The 20,681-nt window shown below is 38.2% G+C and overlaps 1 protein-coding gene across 4 annotated transcripts; it reads right to left on the minus strand.

Annotated features, from left to right (window-relative positions):
• Nucleotides 1-6,356: 6,356 nt before the first annotated feature.
• Nucleotides 6,357-20,308, minus strand: RBM45 (RNA binding motif protein 45). Of its 4 annotated transcripts, none has more exons than XM_068948425.1 (10): nucleotides 19,815-20,308; nucleotides 18,354-18,476; nucleotides 18,099-18,225; nucleotides 17,066-17,182; nucleotides 16,533-16,712; nucleotides 15,469-15,598; nucleotides 13,635-13,731; nucleotides 13,176-13,339; nucleotides 11,645-11,841; nucleotides 6,357-6,666 (listed from the first exon to the last, which is right to left on the minus strand). In XM_068948425.1, the coding sequence occupies exons 1-9, from the start codon at nucleotides 20,223-20,225 to the stop codon at nucleotides 11,649-11,651; spliced, it is 1,542 nt and encodes a 513-aa protein (XP_068804526.1). In that variant the 5' UTR covers nucleotides 20,226-20,308; the 3' UTR covers nucleotides 6,357-6,666; nucleotides 11,645-11,648. The 4 variants fall into 4 exon arrangements, with proteins under 4 accessions (XP_068804526.1, XP_068804528.1, XP_068804527.1 ...); XM_068948427.1 differs by having other exon boundaries at nucleotides 13,176-13,336; nucleotides 19,815-20,273; XM_068948426.1 differs by lacking the exon at nucleotides 6,357-6,666 and adding an exon at nucleotides 6,693-6,898 and having other exon boundaries at nucleotides 19,815-20,272.
• Nucleotides 20,309-20,681: the final 373 nt, after the last annotated feature.

Genomic DNA, 20,681 nt, shown 5'->3' on the forward strand with positions numbered 1-20,681 from the left:
TGAAAAAGAAATTAACCAACAACATAAAACACCTCAACAGAAAGCACATTTTGAATGACAGACACCGCTGTAAAAATAAACCTGGTGCCACAACATTAATTATGTACATGCAAAAAGTATACTGTTCGTAATACAGCCAGGGAGAACAGCTCTACGTTGTATATTCCAAAAACAAAGGAGAAGTAAAAGGACAAAGCAAGTTACTACAAATTCACAAAAGAATTTCTGTGGTTCATTTGTGATAGACATCTGTCCAAAAGACCCCAAATCCCTCCACCCAAACCTAACCTTAAAGCATTTGGCTTCAAGAGCACCCCAGGTCTCTCCATCTTTTCTGTCTTGATACCTCTCTCATACCATCCTGCTTTCCTGATATCTGAACTGACTTTCCCCCATGAAAATTTCATGCCTTACCTCTTATTAGACTGCCCACTTCCTAGTTTATTGCCTCAAAATCAAAATACTTAGTTAACATCTTGTTTTCCTCTTACTTTGCCTCTCTTTCCTCTCGTCCTCTTCCCGTTTCTTGCTCATTTTCTCACTCTCAATCCTTTACATTACTATTTTCTACTGAGATTTTTGTCAAGAACTAGTATAAAGAGGTGTTCTGTGTGCATTGTTTTCAGGTGTCTCATAAGAAATTTTCACTCTGGGCATGATTATTTTAAAATTAGGATTGTGTTCCGCTAATTCTATGTTTTAGAACTTAAGAAAAGCATTTGGAACAGCAAGAAAAATTCAGAAACTTAGATATGTGAGACTTCTGCAAGCAACAATAGATGATTCATATTTCAAAACTAAAAGAGGCTATGAAAAAAATGAACTGTTTACAGAAATAATACAGGAAAATGATAAAAGTTAAACTAGAATTCTCCTTTCTCTTAATTTCTTAAACTAAATATCAAAATAGTAATTTTAACTTATGGTTCTGAAATTTAGAATTAACTCAAGGTATATCAGTCTGTCTGAAAAAAAAATGTTTAAACAATTCTATATTCGTGTTAATTATCTTAGAACCTGGTACAGACTTTCAAAAGTAGTATCAATTCTGAGTTGCATCCTACATATGCACATCCAGGAGATCGGTGACCTCTGCTGGAATCCTCTGCTGGATTGCTTAGCCATACTGCAGGCTCCAAGACCACTCTTTGTCCCTGTGCTCTAATGAGCTTAAGTGAATACAGCATTGTTAACCCTCTGCCATTCATTAGTAACTCCTTTTCCAGTTTATTAAAAAAAAAAAAAAATCAGTACAAACAGTTCAAATTTGAGATTCTGTGGAAAACTTGAGCAGAATCTTTGTCAAAGTTTTTAAAAAAAAAAAACATTCAAGAAATGCAGATTATGTTCTCAGGATACCATTTTTCTGAACTTTTTAAATGTGTAATTTTCCTGAATCGGACCTTGGACATAATTACATGCTGTTTTCAGCTTCAATAGCTTCCATTTACATATGATCATTCTTTTGACTCTTACTGTACTTTTTCATTTAGCAGTCTAAAAAGTATAGGTTCCCAGCACTGCAGACATTCAATGATATCCTCGTAGACACAGAAGTAACATGACAGAATAGCTCGGGTCAGAAAATGGACCATTAACAGGAAGAAGAAGGAAGCACGCAAGTGAAAGCCGGTTGTGCATGCAATCTGCCCCCACGTTAAGTACTCTAGTACTGGCTTGTGCAACGGAAGAGAAAGAGCCACAAGACCCAGTGAAGTGAACGGTAATTATAGACTCACAGAACACTTACTGAACAAACAGCCCCCTTGAGAATGGCCTTTTTTCAGTTAATGATCAGAAATGCTTTAATGTAAACATTCAGGCAACATATGCAAGTATCTTTCTCCCATTTGCACAGACTCTTCTGCTGATCAAGCAGATATGACTCAATAAATGGCTAATATAATTTCTGCTGGACATCATTTAGCATAATAAATGAAATCTTTATTTTCTCATTTTCAAAAGCTACAAAAACCTCATTTAATGTCAGCAGAAAGTATGGCTGATGACATAGCAGAAATCCAAGTCACTTACTGGTAAGCTAGTTACCAACATTAAAGCATTATTACTAAGAAAAAAATACACACACAGAAAAAAAATCTATACTATTTTGGCCAGTTTGCTAATGCCTAGCAGAAGGAATATATGCGCTACAGTTTCCAGTAGAGAAATCTAATGTTCATTCTCTGTAGACACATAGTTTTTGACCTATCGATGAAAAGACCGGTAAGTACAGTATACCAGCTACTTAGCAGTAGTGCTATATAACAATTTACAACAAGGAGCGACAGATATCATATCCAATCAAAACTGCTAGGGGAATTTAAAACAGCAAAGTGTATTTACACAAAGATTTAGCAAGAGAGGACTAGTACATCCATGCTTTCAGGAAACATGCTGAACCCTAAGGACAGCAAGTGATTACTTCGGTTTTAAAGATCTTCTAAAAGATGTTACCGCAACAGTACAAATGACTCCATGTGAGTCATCTAATAGACTGATTCAACAATGACAAAAAAGAAAAAACAGTCTGCTTGCAGAGTTACTCCTTAAGGCATCCTGAAGTTTCAGTACTGAAAATGAGGAAATTTCTTTTCTCTAAATATCAGCCCAATTCTGTTTGGTTTGTAAGACCTGATCAAATAAGCAAGCAACCGAAATTACCACATAGCCCAAAGTATGACTATGAAAACTGATCATTCCCAGAGGAGAAGGGTAGCCTACAATTCCTATAGACATACAATAACAGAGAGGTTCGAGAACAATTTGAAAATGGTAGTGTTCTTTCTACTTTGTAACATTAATTCAAGTTGTAAAGGATATCTTAATGCGCTTTGAATGCTCTCTCCAGTAGCTGTTTGAATCATTCTAACAGTTGATTCTTCCTGCAAATGCTTGATGTCCAAACTGTGACACCAGAAACTTCAATTTTCAGAATACTTACACTCCTGGAGGACCTCTACATGACCTAAACAAATAGGCATCCAAATTCAGTGTCACGTGAGACTGGGGATCCTGACATAGAGAAGACATTCATCAAAAAGGCCAATTAGAGCACATAAACGAGGAGCACTCCTTTTTTCACTGACTATGCAGAGATTCTAGCTATTTAACCTAGCATATCAATAGCATGCCTACAGTTATCCTTCTATATTTTTAAAATGTCTTCTGCGTTTTTACACATAGCTTTGAGCAAACAACACTTCCGCATTCTACATCCAAGGTTTCTAAACAGATAACGGAAAATAAAAGCATGAGCCCCTTGAACCCAAAGGAAAAGTTTGGTTTAAATGATGGTGCAGCATCAAGCATATATTTGCTGTATGTTCACCCAAAAAGAATCAGACCTCTTGTACATACACTGAAAAGATGCCTGCATAGGCACAGTACATCCCCATTTCTAGGCTATATTTTAGCTTTATCTGAACATGCCTACACACTGCATCATGCACTTTCAGCAGCATGCATCAGACCTCCTATACAAGCACAGAGTGCGTCTGTCACGTTTGCACAGTAAGACTGATGCTTTCCAAAAATATTTGTTCTATTGCACACACATACATTGTGTAGTTAACCTACAAAGCTGCTGTTTGACAGTACTGGAATTTTGTAATGCAGCCTCGTCAGAACTATTTCCCATGAGCAAATACAGGAAAACCCCAAATTCTACTTAGAATTTTTGATGAAGGGAAAAAACCAACAAAAAGACCCCAAGACTCTGCCAGAAGAGCCCGAGAAATGGCAACCCTCCTCCCAGAAGATCTCCAGGACAGAGTGAGAGACAGGATCCAATTCTCCAGGTTTAATCATAAATTAGTTTAATTCACTATATAGTTTCCAACATCTACAACAAATTAAGCAGGCATTTTACAGACGCTCTCCTTTAACCATGCAGCCCTGATTCAACTTCATCGTTTGTGTTGAATGAAGTGGCTGCTCTCGGGGGGGTGGGGGGAGAGGGAACAAAACTGCTGGCGAGTCATGAAGCACTGCATCATAATACGAGAATAATAATACTAGAATACACATTAGAATGGAGATGAGCAAAATAACGTTTCTTAGGCAATTGTTATTTTGTAGCTTCCTAATATGCGCGCATTTGACTGTGCAATCTTATTCTAATGTTCTTTAACTTAAAAAATAATATTGCTTTGTGCTTACAGACTACAGTTTCTACCATTTTAAACTTCTGAACCAATTGCAGCAACAGCCCTCTTTTATTCTCATACACCCTTTCTAACGCAAGAGATCTTTCTTTATTTCCTACCAATTTTTAGAAAGAGATATAATTAAAACTATCTGAATGTGGCTGTATCTTATAGGGACTAACTCATAGTATATTCTTGTACTCACTAAACACGTTATAAATACAGCATGCTTTAAAACATTTGCTGCATAAGAAGTGTTATGTATTCTGGTAAATATTGTTCTAATTGCATTAATTTCGTAGTAGCTGAACTCTCATTACACTGCTAGATGACTAATCTAAGTTCGCATTGCTATATTTAGAGAGAACTGACTGTAAAGCACTGAAAGGTAAAGCGGTAAGCTGTGAGAAAGCTTTCCTTCCAATTAAAAACATTGCAAACTCTTTGCTGTTCTGCCCCTTACCCTCACTGCCCCAGCCCCGTAACCAAACCCCATCTGGGGGTTTGTCTTAACAGGTACAGGTCTTTTGCTGTTGCAGAACCGAGGAAATTTAAGAAGGGTTTCTTCCTCATCTCTGAGCTATTTACAGTCAGAGGTATTACCCAATACCTTCTGACATCCTTTTTCTCTTTGAAAAGAAAGAGAATAAGAAAAGGAGACCATCTGTCGTAGGTGGAAAAAAAATGCTTAAATTAAGAAATATTAAACAAAACCACCTACCAGGAGGTGTTGTGCTTCTGCACAATGACTACTTAGACTGGGAGAAACAGGCACTTGGGGCACCAGAAAGGAGGCCAAGAAGGGTTCCTGATGTTATCAGAAAGAAGAAAGGGGCCTGAAAAGAAAGCGAAGAGCCTGGATGTGGCAGAAGATCCTGGACAGAGATCAGAGATGAGGGGAGATGAACACTGAAGGATGCCCAGGAACCTTGGGCAGTAACAGCCAAGACTGGTAGCTGTGAGCAGCAGCAGAGCACAAACTGACACAACTTTCTGCCTGATCTTTCAGGAGCAGCAGCAATCTCCCTGCTGGGAAGGAAGCAGAGACTAAGTGAACCTAATAACGCGGAGGCTGCACATGAGCAAGCATGTGAAATAATCAGGTAGGGTAAAAGCTCTAATCTTGCTGGTTCTTAAATAAAGCTCAGTATCCAGATCCACTGCAACATGTCGTTTATTCTTTCTCGCCTATGATACCACATCCCTTCTCAGGGAAAACAACTCCCCACCTCACTGAAGTTGTACACGCTAGCTGCCAGCTGACTATCCTGCATGCCTGGTAACCAAAGGAGTAAGACGTGCTTTCACACCACTATTTCCCTGTATGCCTGGGACTTCTTCGGAAGGAACCCTTCCTAAAGATGCTCAGGGATGGACCTCCAGGATGCTCCATTCAGTCTCCCCATGCTGATGATCAAGGGAGCGGAACTGGAGAAGCTGGGAAGGGAGGGGTATCACAGAGCACACTTGTCCTCCAGCGTACATGCAATGAGAATTTACCAAGCGGTAGAAATTCAGTGTTCTGTGTGCACACAGGGGAACAGAAATAAAACATTTTCATTTACACAGCCCCAAATCTAGACTTGGTGCTCTAGCATAAAAATCAGTTCTTAAAACCGCTGGCCTAATCTTTTAATAACCAGGATATTTTGAACTGAACAAATAGCATTCTAAGGTGCGTAGAAAAGCTGGTATTTGAAAGTTATCTGTGCAAATACTTATTTTCAGTTTACTCTTCACCAATGGTCCTGCTGAAATACTGAATTACCCAACTCTTACTCAAACAGCATATCTACAGAAAGCTTCTTTAAAAAAAAAAAAATCAAAAAAAAAACAAATAAACAAAAATTCCCCAGACTCTATACGTCCCCCACAATTACAATCAAAATACCTCAAAATAGACATGGATAAGTTTCAGTAGCTCAGTCGTCTGACTCAGTCAAATGTCCTCTGCACTGAACAGTATATAAAGCATAATGAATACTTTTCACCTAAATCAGCAAAATGTTTAAGAGCATACCTGAATCATCTTCTGGAGCACAGCTGTTTTTCTGAATCTGGCTGAATACTGTCAGATTTGCTAGTCGTTTCTGAAATAATTATTTCATTTTCTTTTAATCTACTGCTGCACTGTAACTCTGGCCACTAGAAGTGCCTTCTACCTTGGCAGCTATAGTCTGAATCATTATCAATTAACCAGTCAAGCCACAAAATGCTGACTCCTTTATTTTTTCCCCATCATTGTAACTTCCATGTCAGAGGAGGGATTTAGTTAAACACAACAGATTTATTCTATAATACAAGATGACAGACTACTACAAGAATAACCATCAGTTTACAATTTTAAATGGCTAGATAATTTTTAAAACTACATGTCCGCATTTTTTAAACAGAAAATATCGTATATATAAGATCAACTAAGTAACAATAAAAAGCTGTCACTGTCCACAGGAACCATGTCTAGTCACGTTTTCAGTCAGTCAGTCAGCTAGCTGAGGGTCATGTCATTATTTAGTTTCTGCAGAAAGAACACAAGCACAAAAATAGTATCAAAAAGCAACATATCTATTTTTATTTTAAAATATACGTATTAGAAAAGATCATTCTTACAACAGCATAAGTGATAATAAAGGCCTTTAAAAGTATATAGAAGAATAGTATTTAATATTATATATATGCTTCTCTGTTTTTTTAATGAGTACCTCTTCTTCTGAGCGGTATGGGAAAGCCAGCAATTTTTCTGCAATATGCTGTTAATAGAAAATATGGTTAACTTTTTTTCATTTTGGAGAATATTTCAGCTATGATACAACTACTTTTTAAATATATTTTTGTATAAAAATAAACCATTATAAATACATACGCTACACTTTAGGTCTTTACCACAGTTTTAGGTAAAAAACTGCATGCAAACAGATGCAGTACTTTTTCAGGACAAGGATAACAAAGACAACAGTAACCAAGGATTTTGGAACACAATTTTTCCAACTTAAAAAGTAACCAAAGAATTATTTTAAAAAAGGTGTATCTGTAAGAGAAGCAAAGAATTATCAGTTACAATGGGGAAAATTACAATGAATCTATTTGCCACAGGGTACAGCCTATCAGTAATGATTATTATGACCGACAGACTCCAGCTCTAGATGTCTGCGTTATGCATTTGTAATATAGCGCTAATTAGAAGCTCAGCTTTCCAAGGACTGCTCGAAAGCCTCGTGAAGATCATGGGTTTTTGTTTGTTTGTTTGTTTTTATTAAAACTAATAGGCCACAATGAAGACATTAATTAAAATTCTACAATATATTCCTCTGGAAAATACCAAATTCCTTCCTTCCTCTCTTAGTTTTGAGTAATAATAGTTTATACTACAGGCATCATACAATTTCAGTTAAGCATGAAATAGCCTACAAAACAATGCAAAAACCTGAGTAGAGAGTACAAGCTAGTCAGCATCAAGAACATTAAGTGAAGCATCAGCTTTTAACAACTGCCTCAAAATAGGCATCTTAGTTGTCTTCTCAAGACTGGACTGACGCAAAGCAAGATGGCTTAAAGTGACTATTTCGAATGTTAACACTTAGCGTAAGAAGGGAGAACCTCACCCCAAAAAATTACATTAGAATTTAAAATAAATAGTTAAGAGAACCTTACTGAACCACATTTCCATCATTTCCTTGCTACTTTTAACTACTTATATGACAACTGAATTTTCATTGGCCTGTAGGAGAGCCAGAAAAATTGATTAGATCGATTAGTTTAGCACATTAATGCAAAAGTATTCAAATTCTCCTGATAAACAAAGGTTGTTGTGAAATTATAATTTCTGATCACCAAAACTGTCTATTTACATCATGAGAGCACTGTATCAATAGCATACTATTATCTTACAGACTCTAAGTAACAATTTTGTAAATTATGAAAGATCTGCAGAAGAAAAAGATTGAGAAAAGATCTCTATTGTCTATTATCAACAGACAATAACTGATCTGAAAAAAACAAATAATTCAATTGAATTCAGCTGAATAATTCAATTTAAATCAAGCATTTCTTTTCATACAGAATCCTTCGTTCAATTCACAGATTTTAAGCACATAATCTTATACGGAAACTACTCATCCAAGAAATCCAGTCACCTCTAAGAGACATGAGGCAAGCAACACAACAGGATGTAGGGAGGAATTATTACTTTTTTTAAAGAGGCAATGACTTCATTAAGTGAAAATTCACAGAAGTTTTAGCTAAGGGGACGATTTCCTCCACTTAGAATTTGAAAAGCACAAAAGTTAACATTCTCGCATCTTCGAAGCATTGTGCTATTTCAGAGGTACAGAATTCCATCCACTTTCACATACACAATTTAAAGCTTTAGCTGGAAGCAGGATTAAGGTACCCTAAGCTACTACAACGTGTTTGTCAGTCAGTCCAATGCAGTCACGCTGCAATAAACCTAATAAATCCTTTTTAAAAACACAGATGGAAACTTTCTTTTTGGGTATCAGTTCACTGAAACTGGGAAACTGGCTAAAGGACAAAAAGAAAGGAAGTTCACCTTTCTATCATAAGAGAGAGATTTTAAGAAAACCTGTTAACAGACTAAAACCCAGGAACCTGCATTTAACATAACAACTTTAGAAACCTATTTTATCTGTGTTAGTCTTTCACCTGCTGTGTCCGTGCTCTAAATCAGAGAGGTATTCAGCAGTCGCTTGCACCAGAATTACAGGCAAGTTGTCCAAAAGAGAGATTTAGGGTTTGCCTCTTTGAACAGATTAACTAAAGTTAGAACTCTATTATTTGAAAATTCACAGAAATGCAAAAACCTAAGAAACGACAGAGAGCCCTGCTGTAACTTCTCATATGCAAAAAGATTATTCTTCAAATAAGGCCATACTTCTCCATTTTTCCAACTAGACAATATGGTACAGCAGTGTATTTGTATGTCTTATCCTCACCTGCTAAGGGAGTTGGGATGTCTCAATAGTAACCTACAGGTATGTAATAGAATTTTCAACAGTAATTTTTGTAAGCAGAAGATACTATCACACAATCATCTAGTTTGATTTCTTAGATAACACAAGCCATAGAAATTAACTAAGTTATCCCTGAATCAAGATATACTCCTAACTGATCTGCGTAATGCAACATGTGTCATTTTCCTATATAAAGTGATCTGATAGATAATCAGAGTCTTTTAAAATCTGTTCTTTATTCCTACCTTGTGAGTCTACCTAGCACCAGCCTTCTGCCACAGAAACCTAGTAGGCCTTTGCTTAGTTAGAAAAGTTGTCTATCTTTGCTTACATGAAGGTACTCATAGAACAAGATTAAGTCATTGATTTAGTTTCTATTAGATTAAAAAAAATAAACAAACAAAACCAAACTCACATACACAAAAGGAAGACATGGCTATATTTCCTTCACCTCTTATTTACAGTCTAAATACTAGGCCCTCAACAATTACTGTAGCTTTTTTAAACATCCTCCAGATTACTAAACAATCTTTAAAGCGCGGACAGTAATATTCTTTCCAATGCAAATATTCTCTGTTAGTAACTTCAGGAATTCACTGGTAATTAATTGAAGAATTCTCTCAACTCTTTTAGCTACTTCATCACATGAGGAATAGTGAACTATTGGCTCCAAATCCCTTTTAGAGTCACTCCTTTTTGGAAAGCCAGTCTACAAGCAAAGTGCAATGTAATCTGCACACAGGACCTGACTGCAGTCTGGTATTTATTCTGGAGGACTCAGTATTTTCTAAGACGTGTTACCAAACGGTAGCAGCATGAAGGCTTTATCTCTGAAAAGATGTTGAATAAACAGCTTAACTGGGAAAACAGAAAGGCCAAAAATTCAATTTTAGCTTAACAATCAGGAAAAAATTATAGACTTCTCATTTTAAAAAAGTAAGGATAAAACATCTTTATAACTTTCAATGCGTATCGCATCCACATCTTTTCCTACAGTCATGGCAGAACTGGTATTACATTACACTTTGTCACTACAGGAAAATCTATGACGTAAAAAGGTTGGTCTGTTTGGAAGTAAAGAACACGTTTAAATAAACCAACAACTTAGTACTAAGATCAGAACATGCTACAAGTTACTTGCTGTTAAGAGCTGTTTTAAAAAAAATCTTTAAAGGTGATTTTGCTACTTTTCAATGAAAAAAGAATGCCAGACCTTTTTTTTTTTTTTTTTTTTTTTTTTTTAAAAAAACACCTTGTATGTATAAAGGCTAAAAAATCCTTTAGTAACTGCTGCTTCAAGGAGCATATATCAAGGAACAATATAAAAGTCATTATTAAAGGAATTTAAAAAAAGGAAAAAAGGAAAAGAAAACTGCAGGTGAAATCTGTTTTGTTCCTTGTGTCCTGGGTCACAGAGAGCAGAGGATTCTACACCAAGAAAGACACAAGGAGTGAAACAGAGTTAGAAGCAAAATACTGATGTGAACCGAGTCAGGATTTCATGTGATGTTTTCTGAATACAGAAAACAAGACTGCATTTTTCCTATAATGAGAATAGGACTACTAAAATTATTTGGAAATAATGGTAATATTTGGAAGTTCTTTTGTAGAAAAAAAGTACTTAACATTTCCTCCCATCTCCCCAACCAGATTTCTCTTTGATAATGGTCCTAATGTGAAAAGTATTAACAGTAGATAAATTTGATTATCATTTGAATCAAACCAATGTCTTAAAACAACAATCAAATGTTGGCCTTTAAGGTCTGTAAAATTACCTCCATGTGATCAGTCTCGTAACTTAATGGTAATAAAGTGACATTGCCAACAGACAAGCTACCATAGGCCAAAAGCATTAGCTAATTAATTCACAAAGAGAACAAGTATGACCTCTCATGTTCAGACATTGTGCAAAGTATGCGCGAAACAAAATATTGCAGAGCTTGTTGTGGGGTTGAAGTTTTCTTCACCATCATCTATTCCAACTATGTGTTCTCTAACAGTCCAGATGACCCAAATCTGCAAAGCCTTTGGTTCTCACCTGGCAACCTCCCCTGTCCTTCCCATGTCCATTTTATTTACCCTTTCTTTCCCTGTCCTTTTCAGAGATAATCTCTTATCCCATTATCACTGTGAGGGTGTATATGTTTCTAATGAAAGAAAGACACACACAAGCTGATCTCAGTCATATTGTTTATTTTTCCCATACTCTTTTTTAATGTTATCTGACACTCTTATGTACATAAAGCGAATATTATAATGAACATCCAGACTGATATCAATCAACTGGCTCATATTTGTTCAAACATTACAAAAATAAAGATTTTTACTAAAACAGACTGTGCACGTGTGTGTATATATACACACAAATATATATACACATATATCACAAACTAAATATTTCTAGCTAACAACTTTACAGTTCAAATGTGAAAAATGTCATGATACATTTAACTTGAAATACTTTGCCTCTCGCTATTTCAAGTATTCAAACTTTAAATTAAGTAACAGCTCAGACTGGGTACTTACCCACTCAGTAAGTTCTCTGACGTTTGTTAGATTCTTCTGTAGGCGAGTCTGCCAACCTTACTTTAAGCCTGACGCCATTCACAACCTTTCCATGTAACGCAGTTATGGCATCACTGGCACTTGCTCTGTCTGCAAATTTTGCATAGCCCACATTTTTTCCAGCCACAAGGTAAACTTTTATCAGGTGTCCAAAACGACTGAAAACAAAATTAGTGAGAATTAATAGCAATTTATTACTTACAGATTTTGCTGCAGCACCGATACCTACAACTCAATATCAAGCACGTGTGATTTGGTAGCTGCCAAAAGCTTACGCATATACACATATCTTGGGCTGCCCTCCCCTAGGAGTGATTTTCTTATCCCCTTCCCTGTAAGGCCAAGTAGGAACAAAAAGAAAACCAAGGGTTTGCAGGCCACGTTTTTTGTGGTGTATTACAACTAGTATCATAGGTACCAGTGATTTATCTCTTATTTAAAATAAAACGTACAGCTAACCAATACCACAGTCACAAAGAGTAAATGGTTCTCCAACAAACCAGATGATTCAGGGTCTATCCCATTTAAATGAACTTGCACAGCTGTGATCTATCTTTGAAAAGGTCTCACTGAAATGACTCAAAGCAAGCATTAAAGCTTTACAGAAAATCCCAGAGTCCTCAGAGGTTTCCTAGACAGTTCCTTAGTAAACCTAAAGAAGGGAAAGTTTGTACATCACTTACTTTATACAGTTATTCACATGTCAAGACTAGGAATTACAGCCTTTTTCCTCTCCAGAACCCAATTAAGAAAAATCTAGTACATCAAAGAGGTATGGTTTTAGACTGCATACAAGGCCATGTTGTTTTGTTTTTCTCCTTCTGGTACTTTGCAATAATTCTTTGGAAAGCCAAAATATTTTCAATGTGAGCTATTAGAGAAGGGGGACATTGTCTTTTTATTCCAGAGTATACTAAAAATAAATAATACAAAATACTGGTAAACAGGTGAACTATGTATTTCTTTTAAAGGCAGTAAGAATCTTTGCTACTAATATGTATTAACTAGTGTGAAATGACTGTTGGAATAATGTCAATACAATGAAAACCATCAAAATATCTCAGGACTTAATCATTTCAGAAAAACACTCCCTAAGACTACTCCCTGAAGTTACTGCGGAAATTTCTCAAGATATTTAAATTCCTTACAAAAATATGTGACAGGGAAATGTCAAATTAATTACACTGAAAAGAGGAACTACGATTTTGGGCGGGGCGGGGGGAAGGATTGAGACTAGATATTTTACTTCAGATCGCGTTATCAATATAGCGGGTTTATTAGCGATTAGTGCTGCAACTACTTTTCTAAGTCAATTTCATTACATGCCTGTTTCAATGCCAACTGTTATTTACTGATCACTTATTTTCGCTGTACGCTATCTTTTCTGGAAAAAACTCTCACAATAACAACCTTTCTGACTTTCAGCATTTACTTTAATTATTTTCAGCTTATTTTTCTAGCTAAAAGTCACTTATTTGTAATGGAATCTTACCAGAACACGTCCTCCAATACATTTACAGGTAAAGGATGGGGATTGAATAGTATGAAAAGCCTTTCCTTCACAGAACTGTCAGGTGGAACTTTTTTTTTGTGCGGTGGAAGTATGGCATCTGTTTGGGGCTGTAACTGTGAGCCAGAAGTTCCTCCAAACGCCTGCTGAAACAAAAAGAAAATGCAAATATAAATGAATTGATCAGGAAAAAGTTCAACTTTATCTATTTACAACTTTTGTTGCAATCACAGGACATAAGCAGGATCTAACAGTTCTAAGCTTAATTCATTAGTTTACTTTGGTTAAAGTAAATTTCATTAATTTGGACAATAAATCCAGATAAGGTCAGACACCTTTAAAGAGAACAATAATGCACAAACCAACCAGAGGTACTTTTTTTAAAAGTAGCAGCACCTAAAGCAGATAAGTTAATATAATGGATACTGTTAATATTCTTACAGGAGGTGTCCTACACTGCTGAGAAATTGAATTATTATTCCACAACAGTGACGACATGTGCGCTGTTACCAGCTCTGCTGCCATTCTTCTAATAAGCCTGCAAGCAGAAGTGATAATAAATGATTAAAAAAAAAGCTAAGTTGCTATAATCTTAAATTCAGCAAAAGAATTAAGTTTTGCACATCTAAAAATATTTTTGAAAAAAAATCTGTAAACTCAAATAGATAATGGAGGAGGGGGGAAAAACAAAATCAAGAAATCAAGTCAGGTGTTCATGACATTCCGGACATGCCCTAAAAGTCACTGAAATCACTCATATTTCTACATATAGAGCTCTTTGCCATTTCTCAGTACTCTGGGGGAAAGTAACTCTACAGAACTATTTCTTTCTTTTTTTGTGAAAGGTATCTAAGATAGCAGGGACAGAGAGAAATTTCACCTACAAAAAGCCTTAGTAGATAAAGAACAAACAGGAAAAAAAAAAAAAAAAAAAAGGTATTTGACCTAGAAATGCCTTCATCTAAAATGTGCATTTCTTCTAAAAAAAATCCAACTTACCATATATAGATTTTTTTAAAGTAAAAATAAAACCAATATTGGCTTTTTAAATCCTTGTTAGTGTAAACAGAGCACAGAGAATCAGTTCAAAAGTTGTAACATTATCACAGATACAGAAAGTTCATTTCCAGCTCTCGTTTTCTGAGAACTTTCTTATCTCTCAACAGAATAAAGAAAAAGGAATTGCACTTCTGCATTATATGACCATGAAATAATAGGAATTATTGAAGAGTGAAAGAAAGAGCTTGACAAAAAGGCTGGTTGCAACTAATTGTTTTAGTTTAGATCAGGAGTGCATTTCTGAAGTGAATCTCCCCATTTTCCCTCCCTACTGTGCTTTAGTTCACATCCCAGAATAGCTTCTAACGGCATGAACCAAATTTGTGTTGGATAAAACTAAACCAAAAGATTCACTAAAGGAGTACACCTAATGCACTCCAACTTCTATACACCTAATGCACTCCAACTTCTAATGGGCATTCAGATCACAGGCACAGACCACAGATGGTTCAAAATAAAACCCTTTGAAACCTGTGGAGCGGGGATATCAGACCTTCAGCACCAACAATTTTACTCTACAGTTGTGTTTCATTAGGCTACCCTCCCTGCTAATGTAGGCTGAGCATACTTCCATATGGCCAAGTTATGCAATAAAGTTGACCTGCAGAAGAAAAAATAAGTGTTGTGCTTGGATTTGTCAATTTTCTTTTGTTCAAAAGTCCTTTTTCCCCCCTTAATTTTTTGCTAGTGCTGTTAAAAGAGTTTGAGAGTTATGTGATAAAATCTTTTAGATGAGGTGTATTTTCATTGTACTGGTCAAGAGTTTAAGTTCTCCAATTACCCATGTTCCCTTTGAACATTCCAAGTTTTAAAAATATCCATAGCATTCCAAATTCAACTAAGGGATCAAGCAGATAAAAATCCATTTTTAAATACAAAAGCGTCACTAAAAAAAAATTCCAGCCTTGCTGCACATCACAGAGACACTTAAGATGATGCTTGCCAAGTTCAGGATTTCCCTATGTATCTTAAGAATATAGAGTTTATCTTTTTCTTCTTATGTCAAAGAAAAGTAGTGGAAGTTTCAAAAGGCGCATTTCAAATTATACAAAAAATCCTACATTTCAGAAAATATTATTTACAAGTGCGAAACCACACTGCAGCGACATTGCTGTTCCTTCTTATATTAAAAAGGAGAACAAATATGTTTTTCTTTTGAAGTTTTGCTTTCCAGAATACAATTTGCAACTTTCTATCTGTATGAATTGGTACTTACTCTGAGCTATCACTCCCATCTTCTAGGAAAGCGACAGTTAATCGATTTCCAGGAGGATACTCAAAACCATGTAATTTATGCTTGGCATATATAGCTGAGGCAGCAGTACTATACTGAATCACAGCATACCCTGGAAGTAAAATGCACATATTTTCAGCGTGATGAATGTATATCCGAAGAACAAACTACATTCATATAAAGCAGTATGATCAAGCTTCACGTTAGTCATGGATGCTACAACATTCCAATGCCTTTTTTTTAAAAAAAAAAAAAAAAACCAAACAGCATGTTCTTTAATAGCAACACCACTAACATTTGCAAAGAAAAATTCAATGGAATTAACTGGGGACAGACCAGCTATGTTTACAGTAGCTTGAGAAGCTGGTACTGTCTCCTTTCTACTGGAAACTTATAAAAATCAACAGAGATAAAAAAACCATATCTTATCCAACTCTGTCCTAGGAAAAAATACAGAGTTTCATTTTTAAATTATTCCATTAACAGTGAATCTCAAGTACTATAAAGCTACATTATGATTCTCTGAATGATTTTTATTTCAAGCTTGTTAAAGTAGAAAGCTCTTTTGCATTTTTTCCAGCAATAACAAAACAAGAAAAACAAAGCCTGAAACCAAAACAATCCTTTGCACACAGAGCCAGCTATTTCAAATGAAAACTCAAAAGATCCATTTAGAGAACAGTACTACATGTCTAATCATTTTCAACATTTTTTTTCCTCCTTTCATTCAGCTCAAAACTTGTTTGACCATAACAACTATTTCTGATGGTTTTGATTCTGTCCTTCTTGAGATTCAATCCTCTGGATGGAAAAAAAGAAATAACAATAAAAGAAGGTAAGTATTTAAGGCTATTTGTAAACAAGGGTTCGAACAAAACTGAATTTCTGGGGTTACCTATCAGTGATAGCAATAACTGCTGACACGTAAAACGTTAATTCTTTTCTACAAGTGCACTGTATTTTGCAATACCAATGAACAGAAGTACAATTAAAAATGCTTCTCCCCTCCTAAAAAAAGGAAAATCGTTTTTTGTACTTTTACTTACCATTATTAGTATGGGGATCTCTCTGAATATCACAGTACTCCAGTCCTGGGATTAGATCAAAGAGGGCAGACAGCTGCTCTTGGACAAAAGGAAGCCGTGATACCACTGACAGACGTTTGGAAACTGACTCCTGATTTCTGCTCTCATTTTTTTCAAAACTACAAAACTCTGGCTGCCCACCTCAAGAATCAACATAGAAATAGATAGCGTAAGTCATCACACTGGTATGCCTTCATTTCATCCATATTTTTTACAGTCAACTTTTAAAGGCAAATCAATTTAAATTTATACTAGCAGGTAACAGGACTTATTTCATCAATGCAGGTGATGAAATAATAAGCCAACTAGTGCAAATCCAGTCATAAAAACATAGAAGTTACATCCTTACTAATTTCTAACCCAAACACCCAATCTATTACTGAAGTACTGATCAGAGCCTCTTTCAGCTTCCTTTCTTCATCCAAACTGCACTCTCACTTTGTGACCACATTCAAGTCTATAAACCATCATTAGCATAAAAAGACAGAACTTACCAAGTGGAAACATATTTCCTCGTGGTTCCTGCCTTGAATGATTGCTATTACTATAATATTCGTGTTCAAAGGACTCAGATGACTTATTTCTAGGTTCAGCCAAAATGGCCCGGTAGCCTGAAAGAAACAACCACACATAGAGCAACGCTTCAGCACACCTCAGGTACGTATGACCAGATTTGCATGCTTTGAACAGTATTTAGAAACATGTTATTCGGAAAACCCAGTAAGTGCTGCTTTTAAGAAAATAACTAAGCTGTAACCTGGCCCATTGCCTCTCAATCTCCTGACATGCACCTCAGCAAAGAACCTGGCTCCATCTTCTGGGTAACCTTAAGTAGCTGAAGGCTGCTATTCCATTCCTGCCAAAAGCCTTCTCTTCTCCAGGATGTGCCAGCCTAGGTCTCTCAGCTCCTCCTCACAGGTCACATACTTCAGCCCCCTGACCACCTTTGTGTCCTCCACTGGATTCACTGAAGTTCATCAACATCTTTTTTGTACTAGGGAGTAAGTGCCAAATCACAAAGCATACAGTCTTTTATTCTGTAAAGATGGAATCCTGACTTTAACTGAACAAATCTTCAATTAGCGTTCATTTGATTTTAAATAAATGTAATGGCAACAGTATCTCTATGGGTTATCAAATATATTTTTATATATTTCATATAAAAATGAATGCATATATTTGATAAAACATGCACACTCCTAGGGATATATTAACATGAGGTTTTTCCTGTGCATGGAGTCTACATTAGAGACTGATAGTACCACATGAAAGAAATCTCTGTATCCATTTCCAAACCTTTTTCACTATTCTTACTTGGAGAGTTTGGTCCTGCAAGAATGTGATCAGGTGACTAATCTCAACAAAGGTTAATAATACTATTTTTCATTTGCAATACTAGTGTAACTTTTGGCTCAAGAGGTGCTTACACAATAATTCATCTGCAAACAAAACTGAAGATTAGAAGGTACACTAATGACTATACACACTTATTGTGAGAAACTTGGAAGAATTCAGTCAGATCCTTACTTCGATCGCATTCTTCAATCGCTCGGGCAGCTTGGGATGGTTTTAAATATCGCACATAGCCCAAACCTTTACTTTCTCCAGTGGTCTTGTTCTTAATAATGCTGCAATATTCAATGTCTCCGTACATCTAGAACAATTAAAAACGGTATGAATTTACAATAAAGGAAAATGCATTAAAGTTTTATGCTTTAAGCTCGTCTCCTAAACTAAGGAAATCTAGTTTAAGATAATGATCAACAAACACTGAATCAGTACCTTAAACTTATCTCGCAGATCTTCCTCTGTATAGGATTTTGGTATCATAACAAAGATTCGTGTAAGCTCTTCATCTTCAACATCTCGGTGGCTTCCGGAAGCTCTCGACTGTGCAATAAATACCTCAAAAAAAGAATTAGATGAACATTAATTACTGGAGAAAGAGCGCTAACCACATATCAACAAGCAAGAAAAACAAGATTTTTTTAAAACAAATCTGTATCTTTCATATAATCTGGCCTTCCTAATTTGAAGAAAAACCTCTGGTCTCTGTTGACAGATGCACCTGTGACAAAAGGCCTCTTAAGAGCGGTGCATCTCAACTGTTTCTCAAACAGGACAGAAGCCTGCAGAAGTTTTCAGAAGGCATAACGGAGAATGATTCAGTAGCATTGCCAATGTCACAGGTGGCACATGAGGGAGCAACAAATGCACTACTGTAACAGGCCAGCCCTAATATAGCAGCATTAACAAAAACAACCAATCAACCTAGCAGCTTGATAAGGCCTTGCTTGAGTTCACAGCTCACTTGCAGGTGTCGTGCTCAGTGAAGGATCATAACTTCCCACCTTAATCGCTGTTTAGTTGCTGAAATAAGTTTTACCTCAACAGTGCACCCCAGAAGACAAACAAGCAAAATAACTACATAGATAAGTAAGCAAAACACAAATAATAACCTTCAATGTAAGCATCTTATGCAAAGGGAGCAGGTGACTTCACAGAGCTGTTAGATTATTCATCTAACAGTCACGCAGAGGAGTAAGGAATATAAACCCTCAGCTTCTGGCTTCTAGTGACAAGTGCTCTATAGAAAATACTTTTCCCGTCTCAATTGCTTTTTTGAAACATGTGGAATCTTCTTTCACTGTTTGGAGCCGTTCACACCTTCCCTTTATTTGGGGAATATGGAAACAACTCAAGGGGCTGAAAGCTGCCAGCAAGCTGCATAGATAGAAAAAATAACAAACTGCCTTGAGGATTTGACACCTGTGCGTAACACACACAAACAATATAAAATATTCTCGCCAACACCGTTCCACGTAGCTGTGTTAATCTTGGTTAAGACACCTGAAATATACATTCTCTTGAAATATTTTTGAAGAGACTCCCTCAATATAAAAAAAGCGGGGGGGGGGGGAAGAGCTTCCAGTACCGCATACTGGCCAAGCTTGCTGCAGCTTTCGCAACGCGTGGGCGCTCCAGACGGCCGTGCAAACCCGGCCACCTCACCCCGCACCCACGAGAGCGGCGCCATCAGGCTCGCAAACGCAGCGGCCCCTCAGCGAACGGCAGCGAGCGCGGACAAAACCTCACGGGAGCAAGCGGCTGCCGAGCGCTCGCCGCCAGCCGACCCGCCCCCGCGCCGCCATGCTGGGGAGGGAGCCGGGGCCCCCGCGGGTCGGGGGCTGCCTCTCCGCTGGCCGCGCGGGAAGGGGGGAGGCGCGGCGCGGCGGGCGGTACCTTGATGGGTTTGGTGTCGGGGGCCAGGCTGCGGCCGTGCATCATCTCCATGGCCCGGCAGGCCTGCGAGCTGCGGGCGAACTTGATGAAGGCGATGCCGCGGGACTCGTTGGTGCGCTTGTCCCGCAAGAGCCAGATGTTCTGGATGTCGCCGAAGGGGGCGAAGCGGTCCCGCAGCAGCGCCTCCCCGGTGTCCTTGCCCAGCACCACGAACACGCGGCTGTTGGGCGGCTCGTCCAGGCACTCGGCCGACAGGCGGAACCCGCCGCCGCCGCCCTCCTCCATGGCGGAGCTGCCGCTGCCGCTGCCGCCGCCGCCGCCGCCAGGCTCTCGGGCTGCCGGAGACCGCCGGCTTTTCTCAGGCGCCGGCGGGGAGCGGCCACTGCGCCCTTTCCGCCTGGGCGACAACATGTCCGCCCTGGGCGCGGGCTGCGCCCCGCCCGCCCAGTCAGGGCCGCGGCGCGGCCGCCGGCGCCTGGGTGGCGCCTCGTCGCTGCGCCGAGGGGCGGGAGGACCGGGCGCCCTGGCTGGGCGGGGCCGGCGCCCTTGGCGGGTGTCCGGCAGCGGGAAGGGGCGCTGCGGCGGGGCTGCTTCCCCCGCCGGGGGGAGCCCAGCAGCCGGGGTGGCGGAGAGCGGCTCCTGCCCGCGAGGGACCATCGGGCGAGCGTTTGTGTGTGAAAGACACGTCTCTTCCCTCGGCCGGAGCTGTAGCGGGTGTTTGGAAAAGACTAAGGAAAAACAAGAGTAAGCGCTGGGGATTAGGGCTTCTTTGAACTCCCGCCATCCCGTGCCAGCCTGGGCGTCCGAGGATGGTTCGGTTTCAGCATTGCCCGCACGCACTCGTCCTTCAGTAACTACAGTTTTTAC

Source organism: Struthio camelus, chromosome 6 (assembly GCF_040807025.1).
Source record: "Struthio camelus isolate bStrCam1 chromosome 6, bStrCam1.hap1, whole genome shotgun sequence".
In the NCBI taxonomy this organism is placed as follows: domain Eukaryota; kingdom Metazoa; phylum Chordata; class Aves; order Struthioniformes; family Struthionidae; genus Struthio; species Struthio camelus.

What these genes read in the sequence shown, in the direction of transcription:
- RBM45 (XM_068948425.1), bottom strand. Translation starts at nt 20,225, where the DNA reads ATGTTGTCGCCCAGGCGGAAAGGGCGCAGTGGCCGCTCCCCGCCGGCG. An exon ending in CCGACACCAAACCCATCAAG is followed by an intron (nt 18,477 to 19,814) that starts GTACCGCCCGCC and finishes TCTTTTTTTGAG; the next exon opens with GTATTTATTGCACAGTCGAG. An exon ending in ATCTGCGAGATAAGTTTAAG is followed by an intron (nt 18,226 to 18,353) that starts GTACTGATTCAG and finishes TAATTGTTCTAG; the next exon opens with ATGTACGGAGACATTGAATA.